This window comes from Aotus nancymaae, unplaced genomic scaffold (assembly GCF_030222135.1).
Source record: "Aotus nancymaae isolate 86718 unplaced genomic scaffold, 86718_ANA_hifiasm-v0.15.2.pri h1tg000007l, whole genome shotgun sequence".
Lineage (NCBI taxonomy): Eukaryota > Metazoa > Chordata > Mammalia > Primates > Aotidae > Aotus > Aotus nancymaae.
This window is the reverse complement of record NW_026988418.1, coordinates 30,291,583-30,305,192: the sequence shown is the minus strand read 5'-3', so window position 1 is coordinate 30,305,192 and position 13,610 is coordinate 30,291,583. Positions and strand designations below refer to the sequence as shown.

General features: G+C 38.6%; 2 protein-coding genes across 8 annotated transcripts in view; one reads left to right on the top strand and one right to left on the bottom strand.

Moving 5' to 3' along the window:
* Nucleotides 1–5,815, top strand: part of CUNH1orf141 (chromosome unknown C1orf141 homolog) — a 53,494-nt gene extending 47,679 nt beyond the window's left edge. Inside the window, exons 5-8 of one of the 3 annotated variants that reach the window (XR_010341207.1) lie at nt 1,388–1,457; nt 2,297–2,483; nt 3,759–3,967; nt 4,425–4,473. Coding sequence is in view for 2 of the 3 variants with exons in the window: in XM_012442477.2 (XP_012297900.2) it covers nt 1,388–1,457; nt 2,297–2,483; nt 4,425–5,021 (854 nt within the window). In the remaining variant the exon portion in view is untranslated. Of the gene's footprint in view, nt 1–1,387; nt 1,458–2,296; nt 2,484–3,758; nt 3,989–4,424 lie in introns of those variants that run through there. The other 2 variants (XM_012442477.2, XM_064372492.1) reach the window with 2 other exon arrangements.
* Nucleotides 1–13,610, bottom strand: part of IL23R (interleukin 23 receptor) — a 195,734-nt gene that overhangs the window by 160,702 nt on the left and 21,422 nt on the right. For 4 of the 5 annotated variants that reach the window (XM_064372486.1, XM_064372482.1, XM_064372487.1 and 1 more), the window contains exon 2: nt 6,313–6,455. The gene's annotated coding sequence lies outside the window, so the exon portion shown is untranslated. Of the gene's footprint in view, nt 1–6,312; nt 6,456–10,035; nt 10,431–13,610 lie in introns of those variants that run through there. The other variant, XM_064372484.1, reaches the window with a different exon arrangement.

Below are 13,610 nucleotides of genomic sequence, written 5' to 3'. Positions count from 1 at the left end.
AATTGATTACTCCATTGCTGCTTTTGCCACCCACATTCTCCCTTCTCCCCAGACTATCCATCTCTGAGCAAGAAGAGTGATCTTTCTAAAGCATAAATGACACTGTTATTGTTCTGTTGATAGCCCTCCTAAGGATCTCTATGTAACCAGAATAATATCTTTACTCTTTACCATGGTTTATGTGACCCTAGATGACTTCCCTGCTACGTGTTTCAACCCATCTTACTCTACTCTCCTTCTAATTCACTGCACCCCAGCAACACTGGCCTCTTTGTTTTTCAGCATTCCACACTGGTTTTACACTGAGACCTCCACACTTGCTGTTTCCTCTGCCTCTTTCTCTTTGCTCAGATTTCAGCTCAAATATCCCTTCTTAAAAGAGGCCTTCTATAGCCACCCTAGGTGAAGTACCATGTTTATATTCTTCCATAATAATTGAATACTTAAAATACTTCCAAAGTATTCAAAATTATATATTTATTTGTTGGTTGTTTACTTGTTTTTGTTGTTCTTGTTTCATTTTTTTGTTTTTGGTTTTGGTTTTTTTGAGATGAGGTCTTACTATATTGCCCCAGCTGGCCTCAAACTCCTGGTTTCAAGCAGTCCTCCCACCTCAGCCTCCTGAGTAGCTGGGATTACAGGGGCACACCACTATGCCCAGCTGGTTTACTTGTTTATTGACAGTTTCCTCCCTCTAGAACAGAGCTTCCCAAAGAGTACTGTGGTAACCTGTAGTGTTTGGAGGGGGTTATAGGTATGCTGAAATATTGATTCCTTGGACATCAAGGCTGCTCAGTTGGCCCTATGGTAGCCTGCCCAGACTCAAACATTTATTTCAGTATACTGTACACATAATATTAATTAGCATGCTTGCCATTATATGAGAAAGACTGGGAAGTACTGCACTAGAATATAAACTACTTCAGGACAAGAAAAAAGCTGAAACTGTTTCTAATAGCATTTATGTCTAGAAGAATGATGGAGTGGCCACCAGACGTATTTGGAAGAGATCAACCTTGGACGCTTCGTGCCACATGGCAAGATCTGTTTGATATCTGCAAACTGTGTTCCCTCCCTACCAAGTATTAACTGTCTGAGGCTTCCTACTGGTTAATAATGACTCCACATATCAGAGAGATTTGAAAATTCAGGGATGCCTTTCTTCCACAAAAAATCTGCAAGACCACGTTTATGTTTGATCTGTTTTAGCCAAATATTGGAGCTTTGATCTATCTTGTTCATTCAAGAAATATTTACTAAGTAGCTCCTACAGACCAGGCACTATACTAGGTGCTTTCCATATGTTATTTTAAATTGTAAAATATTTTGTGCAAGATATTTATCTAAATAGCTATGTGTGTTTTATGAAAATCTTTTATAATTTCAGCTCAAATTGAAAAAAAGCCTAGGAAACCATTGGATTCTGTTGGTCACTTAAGAGATGATAGAAATAAAAGGTAACTTATTTTAAAATGCTTAATATTTTATTCTGTTTGATGATGTTTCTAGTAGGACACATTTTGTAATTGGCCAGAATGAATTTATTCTGCTTTATTATTAACATTTAGTTTCATAGTACACTCCAATGAATGGTCCAAGACTGCTTAGCCACAAGATAGCACATCCAGACCTTGACTACTGTCAAATAGAAAGAAAGGCATGAAAAAATGAATAGAGAGAATACAATTATGTTTTTGTAGTAAATACACACATTTACTTACACTACAACATGGATGTGAAAAAGTAGCTCTTCTTTGGATAAAGTTATTGGTTTTCTCATGAACGCTTCAGTCTCTATATAATGAAAAAAATCGCTAATCCAGGGTGTTTCAAACTTTGAATCAATAATAAACAACCATTTTAGGTTGAACTCTGTTTAAAAACTATACCCTGTCTCTTCCTGACCACACTATTCTATCCTCTTAACAAAGCTGGGGCCACCCTATGTTGGCATGAAGCTGCCTTGTGAAGTTTATTCCAAAATTTCAATGTAGGATGTTGCAAATACCTCTCTACCTTTGGTGTTCTTCTCAACCTACATAATACAACTCCTCCCCACTCAAAAACCAAAGAGACATACATATGACTCTCTTGCTTTCACTCCTACTTTTGCTGTTTTCTCCCACAAACTAGGCAGGAAGGGATGGTCTTGTTAGTTTGAAAGTCTATGAAAGTCTATGGGAGAGAGGTTGGTACAGAAGTTGTCAGTGACTTCCAGGGATAAGGGGAAGCAGAGAAGAACTGAAAAGCTGCAATTAACCCCATAAACATTTCCCTGAACTGTGTTTATTTTCAGAAAAAAGTCTCCACAGGTGAATGATTTTAATATAAAAGAAAACAAATCGGTCAGAAATGATCAATTAAGTAAGTATCGGTCAGCAAGAAAGAAAAGCTTGCTCCCGTTGTGCTTTGAGGATGAATTGAAAAATCCACATGCCAAGATAATCAACGTTAGTCCAACAAAGACAGTAACTTCTCACATGGTAATAAGCATATCATCTATTGTTAAGTAAATATGTGTAGCCAAATGACTTACAGGAATCACTCATATATTTTAGTGACCAGAATCTTTGATAAATCCTTCTTACCCTTTGGTTTAATACTCTAAAGTGATAACAGCACTTAAGTTCTTAATGCTCTTTGCACAACCCCAGAACTGGGGATTCCTTTATACCAGCTGAAAATTCAGTGTTTTTCTTTATGAAGAAGGCTTTATCAAATTTGCTTGATCAAAATAGAACTATAGCATAAAAAGGATTTTTTTAAATGACCGTACCAATTTAGCAGAATGCAGTGGTGGGCACCCGTAGTCCCCGCTACTCTGGAGTCTGAGGCAGGGGAATTGCTTGAGCCTAGCCATTTGAATCCAGCCTGGGCAATATAACAAGACCCCAGTTCAAAAATGATGGGACCATGACCATGTGTCCATTTTTCTAACAATCTGTTTTGGCTATTTCAACCAGAAAGTGCATTTATTAAAGGCTATTTAGTAACTCATGATCTCTAGAGAGGCAGCCTGGCTCAAAATCTGTCTATCAGGAATCACCTAATTATATAGCCCCAGACTGCTCCACTGAGGCCCATGCTCTGGTAACAGATAACAGTGTACAACTCCGATGCTGAGCAGGGAATATTCTAAAACATTTGTTACTGCTGTCGTTCAAAGCTAGATTTAACTCCTACTACCCTCACTAGAATAGTTTTCCCAGTACTTTTTCACAGTCTTTGCTTCCTCTGAACTGAAGACTTCATAGGTGTATCTGATTGGCAGAGCCTAGGTCACATGCCTATGCCCTATTAGCAAAGAAGCTGACAAACATGATTCCTGCCTCTAGGTAAGGGTACATAGACTTGTCAAGTGGAAAATTCCCTCAGGTGTTGGACAGACCAAAAGCATTATAAACATCCATTACTATGGCTAAATGGGTAATACTGGCATCACCAGTGGACTGCAAAACTAGATCTTTGTCGTCTTTTCAGTAATCATAGCAGACTTGGCTATTACTGTGATAAAAATGATCTATTCTTAAGTCAATCTATTACTTTGGCTATTTTATGCTACAAATATATATTGAGCACTTTTTAGGTGTCAGGTATTGTGCTAAGTATTAGGGTGCAATAATAACTGTTGTAGAGATAATTTTTAATTTTTAAATTATTTACTAGGATATCTATATTTGTAATTTTGGCCTGTAATCAGTTATATTTCTTCTGAACTTTGACTCAATCAATTTTTTGGTATGCTTTTTAATTTCTAGAATTTGGAAACCTAACAAACGCCAGAACAACTACCTTATTTCTCAATGGCAGTACCCCAGATTTTTGTTGTTGTTGTTGTTCTTGAGATGGAGTCTCGCTCTGTCGCCCAGGCTGGAGTGCGGTGGAGCCATCTCGGCTCACTGCAACCTCCGCCTCCCAGGTTCCAGCGATTCTCCCGCCTCAGTCTCCGGAGTAGCTGGGACTACAGGTGCGTGCCATCCACCATGGTCAGCTAATTTTTGTATTTGTTAGTAGAGATGGGGTTTCACCATGTTGGCCAGGCTTGTCTTGAACTCCTGATCTTGTGATCCGCCCACTTGGCTTCCCAAAGTGCTGGGATTACAGGCATGAGCCACTGCACCCAGCACCTCAGATATTTAACAATATGTTTATTTTTTCCTATTCTACTTTATTTCAAAAAACATTTAAGGCCAAAAGTTGAAGTTTTATCACTAACATCTCTATGGAATAATAAGATAAAAAGGATATATGTTACGTACAAGTACAGTATTTTCATGTATTTGAATAATCCTATTGTTCATATTAAATATTTGTATGTAGTCATGTTTAGAATATTTTACAATTTTATTTACATGCTTTAAATTATATGGAGCTTTCTCGACTCAATGAACTTATGACTAATTACTCTTTTCTTTAATCCACAGGAACAAAAGGACACAAATCCCATAATTTTCCATGACACAGAATATGTACGAATGTTACTTTTGACAAAAAATAGATTTTCTTCTCATCCTTTAGAAAATGAAAACATTTACTGTAAAGGAACAAATTTTGTTTTAGAAAAAAATTGTGACATCCTCAAATCTATAATTGGCGATCAATCTGTTTTTCTTATCAAACCCCAAAAAACTATGCCTACAGCACAGAGAAAAGCTATACAGATCCCCATGTCTTTTAAAGCAGACCACACAACTGTAGATGATAAACTAAAGAAGAAAACTAATAAGCAGGCACTAGAAAACAGATCTTGGAATACACTCTATAATTTCTCACAGAATTTTTCTAGCCTAACAAAACAATTTGTGGGTTACCTTGATAAAGCTGTTATTCAAGAAATGAGTGTCCAAACTGGAAAATTTGTAAGTATGCTCTCTACAGATAAACCAATGAGCATACATACATCCAGTGCCTCACCTGACAAATGTTACTCAAACCCTTTTAAAAATATATATAAATTAAATAATGTAACACCACTAGATAATTTGCTAAACTTGTCAAGTGAAATTTTAAATACCTCATAAAATATCATGTATGCAGCAATATTTGAGTAACAGGAAGCAGATATCCAAATTCCAAAATTATAAAAGAAATTCTTCTCCAGATAGTAATGTCCTAATTGATTATATAAGAAAGCAAAACATAGACGTTACAATTACAAGCTAGCAGTGGTCTGTTCAAGAACAATAAACAGTTTTAGTAAATAATGGGACAAAATTAGAAAATAAGTATTATCAAGATGATCTAGTTCATGACTTTCTATTATCTCAAGTTAGATTGCTCAACCATCAGCCTTCCTATACTAAAGTCTGACTCATGACCAAGAACGGCATAGACTGACTCTGGAAATGCGCTGTTGAAAGCTAAATAACATCAATACTCTTGTTCTATAATTGAATATCAAATAAGACAAATGTATCATTAATTTAATAAATGTGGAGTTAACTGTATATCAGCATTTCAGCCAATCATCATCAATAGTATTACATTAGTAATTTATGCAATTAAAAAAGCTTTGTAAAACTTTAAATAAGTTTTTTCTTGTTGTTAGATGTTGGAACTTCATTACTATACAATGTGTTTTTGCAAACTTTAACCTTTTTTTCTGAATTGTTAAATAAAAGAATAACTATCCTTAATGTAAATAATTTTGGTAGCAAATCCTGTAAGGTATTAAACATTTTTAAACATTGTTATTTTACTGTTTCTCATTAACTCAAACAGTATAAAGGCAGAATTCAACTTAGAAACAAAAGTTGCATTTTGAAAGTTTATTTGTAATCCATTTGTTTGGAATTCAGAAATATATTTCACATAAAAATAATCTTGGAAGTAATACATTTCAGAATTACCTAATAAAAGCTTACTTACCATTTTATTCCATAGAACTTATGTGAAAATGGTAAAAAGCAATAATTTTGTAATTGCAATAACTGAAAGAGAAAACTGAGTGAGGAAAGAATTTTTCAATCTTGACTGTTACCACTTGAAGAGGAGGTTGAATTAAAGGCATTTAAGTTAAAAGGCTTAGGGGGTCTTTTGGAACATTTAAGGGTGAGGAGATACACTGGTTTAGGTTCCTCGCTTCTACTTCAGACTTGAGATTTTCTTTATTATGCATTATCATCAGTACTATTCAGGAGCCTCTTCACAATGAGAGGGAGGTTTGGACTCTCAGAAAGAATGACAAGGAGAGAAAAATGGAGATGGAGGGAGAGAGGCGTACCTGGAGACTGAATGAGAGAAGAGAAAGAGAGAAAAGCTTTGAGATAAGGTGTTGGGCTCAGCTCTGTAGGAGGTAGGGGAGGGACCTACCAGGTTCTCTTTCTTCTGGTTGCTGTCTGGTAAAAGGAGAAGCTGCCACAGCTCCAGGTTATGAAGTTGTCTTTCTCTGTTCCCCTTCATTCTTTTCTGGTTGTTGTCATATGTTCTCCCCATGTTTTCTCCATCCGGACTTACTGCAAAGCAGAACAGTTTCCCTAACTACACTGCCAACTCAAAACGTAAAACACAAGCTCTTTTTAAGTACTAACAATAAAAATAACAAGAATTAGAAAATATGCCTAATATTAGTACAAGTAATGATGCCAGTTTCTCTTGATAGTGTAAGAGAAATAAGTGTGGGCCTTGGAATAGGGCAAGATAGGAGCGAATTGCAGCAAATAATGTAAACTAAGCCTTGGTTTATTGTATCTCCACCTTAAAATGGAGACAACAATAATTTATTATACACTATTCTCAGCATTAAATAAAATAGCATCTAGTACTTTGAGCCTTGTAGCGTTCAATAGAAATTTCCTTTCTACTCCCTCCCTTTCCCCTTAAGCCTGCTCTTAATGTAAGTGTAATTTCTTTCCTTTTTTTTTTTTTTTTTTTTTTTTGAGAAGGCATCTCGCTCTGTCACCAAGGCTGGAGCACAGCAGTAGCACTATCTTGGCTCACTGCAATTTCCTCATTCTGCGTTCAAGCCATTCTTCTGCCTCAGCCTCCCGAGTTAGCTGTGACTACAGGTGTGTGCCAGCACACCTGGCTAATTTTTGCTTTTTTTTTCAGTAGAGACAGGGGTTTCACCATGTTGGCCACGCTAGTCTCAAACTCCTGGTCTCAAGTGATCCACCCACCTTGGCCTCCCAAAAAGCTGGGATTACAGGAGTGAGCCACCACACCCAGCCAGTACAATTTCTTAAAAGATACTCCCTATAGTCTCTCGCTCCTATCTTTTCTAAATTAAATACTAAACTACAGTATTCAGATTTTAACCCAAGCTGGGCTGAAATTACACTGAGAATTTTTGTATGAGTTATTTTTGGAAGTTTCTGCTGGAGCTTGTGAGCTTTACCCTTTAAGATGGCACTAAATCAACTTTAAAATTACATTTGACTGAGGATTTCCATTAAAGCAGCTCAAGAACAAGGAGTAGTGGATTAGGAAAGATTACAACCTAAACTCTACTCCAGCTTTAATCTATCATCTCCTAATCAGCTACTAGGGTCTTATAAGCAGCAGACTGCAAGGCCAGACTTGGTTTCTATTCTGATGCTGAGATCTGAGTATGGCCTTGGAGGCCAGTCTCTGAGTTCCAGGGTGAGGATAGAGTGTGCTGTTTCCTGGGACTAGCTGGCCGGTTGGGATCTGTGGATTGCTTTAGGGAAAGGTTGCCTTTGTCCTTCTGTAAATGCTCCTGGTCTTATTGGCCCCAGGAGGCCAAGAAGGAACCACTATGTCTATACAAAAGCTGGGGCTGGACATGGTGGCTCACGCCTGTAATCCCAGCACTTTGGGAAGCGGATGCAGTGGATCACAAGGTCAGGAGTTGGAGACCAACCTGACCAACATGGTGAAATCCTGTCTCTACTAAAAATACAAAAATTAGCCAGGTATGGTGGCATGTGCCTGTAATCCCAGCTAATCAGGAGGCTGAGGCAGGAGAATTGCTTGAACCCAGGAGGTGGAGGTTGCAGTGAGCCTAGATCACACCACTGCACTCCAGCCTGGGTGACAGAATGAGACTCCATCTCATAAAAAAAAAAGCTGGGAAATCAGATATTGATAAATTTTCTTTCAAATGCCTCATCAGGGGACTGTGGTCTGCTTATTTCTGTTAAATAAACAAGAGGCCATTTGCCTGAGGTTGTCTTTGTACTTTGAGTTTTTATATAACAAACTGCAGCCTAACTTCATACATAAGCAAACTGAAACTTAGGAGTATAATAAATAGTTCAGTTTCATCTGATCACAAGCAGCCAGGTTTCTGCCAATCATAGGCAGCCAACTTATCACACCAAGCCCAGTTAAGGCAGACACTTAGCTGTAGCCAATCAGGTGATTTCTCTATTTTGCTTCTGTGTTCAGCCTATAAGGCCTTCCTACTAACAATGCTAAGCAGAATTATTTGCGCCTCATCTGGTTCTGAGTGCTGCTTAATTCATAAATTGTTCTTTGTTCAGATAAACTGTGAAATTTAATTTGTCTAAAGTTTTTCTTTTAACATTTTTATAGTACCAGCCCACAGTGGGCAAGGCATTTACCTTCCAGCCCTTACAGAACTATGGTCACTAAGGTACTACAATAAACAGAGCTGAGCTTCCCTGAGTCAACTAGAAAAAATAATAACCCAAGTAAAGGCCTAGCAGCTAAATGTTTTTATGTTGACACATAATGGTCTTGGAGTTAATAAACATGATGATTAAAATATGTTTATCTAAAATAAGAACCTCTGGCTACAAAATTAACACTCTTCACCAACATTCTTAAAAGAAGCCAAAAAGGTGGCCAGGCGTGGTGGCTCACGCCTGTAATTCCAGCATGTCGGGGTGCCAAGATGGGTGAATCACCTGAGGTCGAGAGATCGAGAACATCCTGGCCAACATGGTGAAACCCCATCTCTGCTAAATATACAAAAATTAGCTGGGTGTGGTGGCACGTGCCTGTAATCCCAGCTACTCAGCAGGCTAAGGCCACAGAATCTCTTGAACCTGGGAGGCAGAGGTTGCAGCGAGCCAAGATCATGCCACTGCACTCCAGCCTGGTGACAGAGCGAGACTCCATCTCAAAAAAAAAAAAAAAAAAGCCAAAAAGGCATAGTACTGAAGCAATCTCAAAAGGTGGGAGCAAGACTTCCCTCGTAGCTGCTAATCTCCTCTCCAAGGGGTGATACATAGAGCCTGATTGACTATAAACTTAATGATTAAGATCAAAAGGTAGGGGAAAATTAAGAATGAACATTTATTTCCCCACTCCTCATTTCCCATTGGAAGAAAGTTTCATCTGTAGGAACACTCATAACCTCTACTCCACCCATTACTTACTTTTCCCCACTGATGAGTGTGAAACCTGATTTGGGGTGACAGCAATTGGCTCATTTCTGAACTGGGTAAGACTAATCTATACAGATTGTGAGCACTAGGGAACTGATTACTTTCTTCCCTTTTTGTCTCAGTGTAGAGGGAGCAGCAATCCTTGGTTAATGTGTGCATTCAGTATACTCAAATGGTCTACTGAATCTCCAACTGGATGAGCAATGCCATACTCAGAGATGGGGAGGCAGAACAGTGTCCTAAACAAGTCCATTCATCTTTGAACCTAAGCCATGCTGTCCAAACAGCTCAAACTGTGTTATAATTGCCATCAACCTACCTGCTCATCTATCAATTGCTTTCAAATTTGGGTGGTGAAGATAGGCATTATTTTTTAGTACCCTCAAACTCCAACACAAATCTTCCAATGTGCTTTCCCAAAAGGCCTCTTGTCAAAGATATTGATTTCATCACATAATATTTAAGATTTAAAAGACAACTCAGTTGATATTGTCAGAGGTGAGAAAGTCTTGTAGGGCAGATCTGTGTCTTACTAGTGATTTTTGGATCCCCAGCATCTGTCACAGGTACTAGCCCACAGTGAGTGTGGATGGGGTGGCAGGGAGAACCACTAGAACAATTCAAACTGTTTACAAGTTATCAGTCTTCCCTTCCTTGCTGAGCCACACTTTCCTGGAACTGAGATTCTAGCACCTTGGGCCAGCCTCAACCATTTCCATACCTACGTCAGCTCTTAAAACACCAGCCAGTGTGAAGGCTTATGCCTATAATCCCAGCACTTTGGGAGGCTGAGGCGGGTGGATCATTTGAGGTCGGGAGTTTGAAACCAGCCTGGTTAACATGGTGAAACCCTGTCTCTACAAAAAAATACAAAAATTAGCTGGGCGTGATGGTGTGTGCTTGTAGTCCCAGTTAGTAGTGAAGCTGAGGCAGAATAATCGCTTGAAGCAGGAGGTGGAGGTTGCAGCGAGCCAAGATCACATCACTGCACTCCAGTCTGTGGACAAAGTGAGATTCTATCTCAAAACAAAACAAAACAAAAAAACACCAGCCAGGCCTCTACTTGTTCTAGCATGATGACTGAAATTTAACATAGGTTCTCTACTAAAAATAAGGCATTTTATGGGACTATTGCATAGTTAAATCTGAGATGACATTTCACAATCTTGATCATACTATAGGCAACAAATCTGGAAACTTTTTTTTTCCTGTTACATAGAGTACTAAGTTCTTAGCATTTCCAAGTTAAATCCATACCTGAACATAAGATTGGTATACTCTTACTTGGAGCCCACAGTTAGGTAGTTACATTTTTTAAAAGCAGACCTAAACATTCACCAATTTTGACACATTTGATCCAGCAAAATCGCTCCCTCAATTTCAACCCTCTCTTTCACTAACGTAGATATCCCTTCCAGACCATCAACAAACCTCCCTTGGCTACATATATGGTAACACAGCAACATGTTTCTCCTTTCTGACGTTTCTCTTTCCCAATCTCCATCACTCTTGCACACACACACAAACACACACACACAATCATAGTTACAGTTTTGCCTTCTCCCAGGACAGAGAACTCCTTCATGGCACTAATGTCTTCTGACCATCTAGCCTTGGCTTGAACACCCCTGGAATGGAGTGGAGTCACTTTTCTAAAAGCAGCCCTTTCGGCTAATATCCAAAATCTACAAAGAATTAAAACAGATTTACAAGAAAAAAACAAACCCGTTCAAAAGTGGGCAAAGGACATGAACAGACACTTTTCAAAAGAAGACCCATATGAGGCCAACAAACATGAAAAAATGCTAATCATCACTGGTCATTAGAGAAATGCAAATCAAAACTACATTGAGATACCATCTCACACCAGTTAGAATGGCGATCATTAAAAAATCTGGAGACAACAGATACTGGAGAGGATGTGGAGCAATAGGAACACTTTTACACTGTTGGTGGGAGTGTAAATTAGTTCAACCATTGTGGAAGACAGTGTGGCAATTCCTCAAGGACCTAGAAATAGAAATTCCATTTGACCCAACAATCCCATTAGGGGTATATATCCAATGTATTATAAATCCTTCTATTATAAAGACACATGCACATGTATGTTCATTGTGGCACTGTTTACAACAGCAAAGACCTGGAACCAACCCAAATGCCCATCGATGATAGACTGGACAAGGAAATGTGGCACATATACACCACGGAATACTATGCAGCCATAAAAAAACGATGAGTTCGTGTCCTTTGTAGAGACATGGGATGAATCTACAAACCATCATTCTCAGCAAATTGACACAAGAGCAGAAAATCAAATACCGCATGTTCTTACTCATAGGCAGGTATTGAACAATGAGAACACATGGACACAGGGAGGGGACTATCACACACTGGGGTCTGTTGCGGGGGACTAGGGGTGGGACAGTGGGGGGTAGGGAGTTGGGAAGGGATGACATGGGGAGAAATGCCAGATATAGATAGACGGAGGGATGGAGGCAGCAAACCACATTGCCATGTATGTACCCATGCAACAATCCTGCATGTTCTGCACATGTACCCCAGAACCTAAAGTGCAATAAAATATATTTAAAAAAAAAAAAGCAGCCCTTTCTATTTGCAGGCCTTGCAACAGGAATCAGGTGGTACAAAAGTGGATCTCTTGAGTGGAATTTAATAAGGGGCCATTGTGTGGGGAAACCACAAGAGATAATGTAGTGCCTCAGAGACAGCAACCACCCCAGGCCTACAGAACTGAAGAAGAGATTACAAGAATCCAAAAATAGCAGCATGTTGCCCATCCAAGGCAAAATCCCTGGGAGGAATCTAGAGTGATACATACCAGAACTTCACTCTCCCCTTGCCCTCTTGAACCTGTATTACCTGCCTCCCATTGGCTAAAATCAACCAAAAGCTAGGGGTCAAGACAGGGCTGGGACTACTGTGAGGCTAGGGAGGTGAGAGGCACCCAGGGCACAATTAAGGAGGCACTTATTCTCAGGTCTGTAACTGCAAGGTTGACCCTGAGAGTAAGTGCCTCCTTAACTTTTGTGCCCTAGGTGCCTCTCTCATCTCAATTTACTCTCAAACGTGGGTTAAAAAAAAAAGCCATTTCTATAATTTATAGAAACCAATCTCTCAGGGCACAGAGTAGGATGGTGAGTAGATTTGAGGAAGATCATCAGCACAAACTGTCAGGAAGTTTATTATAGTAAATTTAAAATCCATGGCTTTCATGAAATCCACTTGATCCATAGCATTTGATTCAGGAGCTATACCTGACCAAGTTAGATTTCTGCTAATATACTTTTCAAAAAGTTACAAAGCATGATTCTTATAGAAATATAATGTGAATGTGTCAAAGATTTTATTCCGCCCATTAATGAATAAAGAGTAAGATGTTAAAAACTAGTTTGAAGGAAAATACGATGACAGGTTTATGCAGTCAAGGCAGTCAGTACTAAAGTGAATAGGCTAATACATGCAAAACTGGTTAATACCATGTAAGGTAATAAATTGAAAACTTTAGAATTATTTTTTCTGCTAGGAGAAAATCAATTATATCTCTATAGGTAAATTCCATTTGCATTGCTATGGGCAAGAATCATTCGCACTGCTATTGGTTTTACACCAGTTAACCTCTTCCAAAAGAGAGTCAATCAAAGGTACACAACCCTACAGATTAATTCATCACGTATCCATCAGAAAATTGCCCAGCATTCTACTGAAAGGATCTTCAGTAATCACCTCTCTTATTTCTAAGTACTGGATACTTTTTTGAAAAACATTTCTCTTCTGCCTGGAAGCTATTCAGATATTTTAAAATATCAAGGACATCTCATTTTTCTCCAGAAATCAGGTGCCCAGGATTGGATGCAGGTGTGTTATGAGCAGGAAGGTGTTTTATTTCGGCACTCAAAGGGAGAATTAAAACCAGTCATTATTAAAGCTGAGGGGATATTAAATGTAAATCCTGTTTGCTCTCTATTGCAATGTAAAGCGTCTGTCAAGAAAAGAGGTAGGACTATGCATTTACAGCTATAATAGTAGGATAACAAGAAAGAAGCATAGGATTAGTCAGACAAGTAAAGCACAACAGTAGATTACAAAGCAGCATCTAGTTTGTCAGTGGGCCCACAGAGAGACAACAGTTTATTTGATCCAAATACCACACTTTTGTGTGAACAGTAAGTGCAGAATCAAAATATGAGCTTTCTATTTCAGATAAGAACTATGCAGGTTTAAGGACTTTAATCGGAAATTAATGCCTCAAAGGCAGTTATATTTCATTCTTTTGCT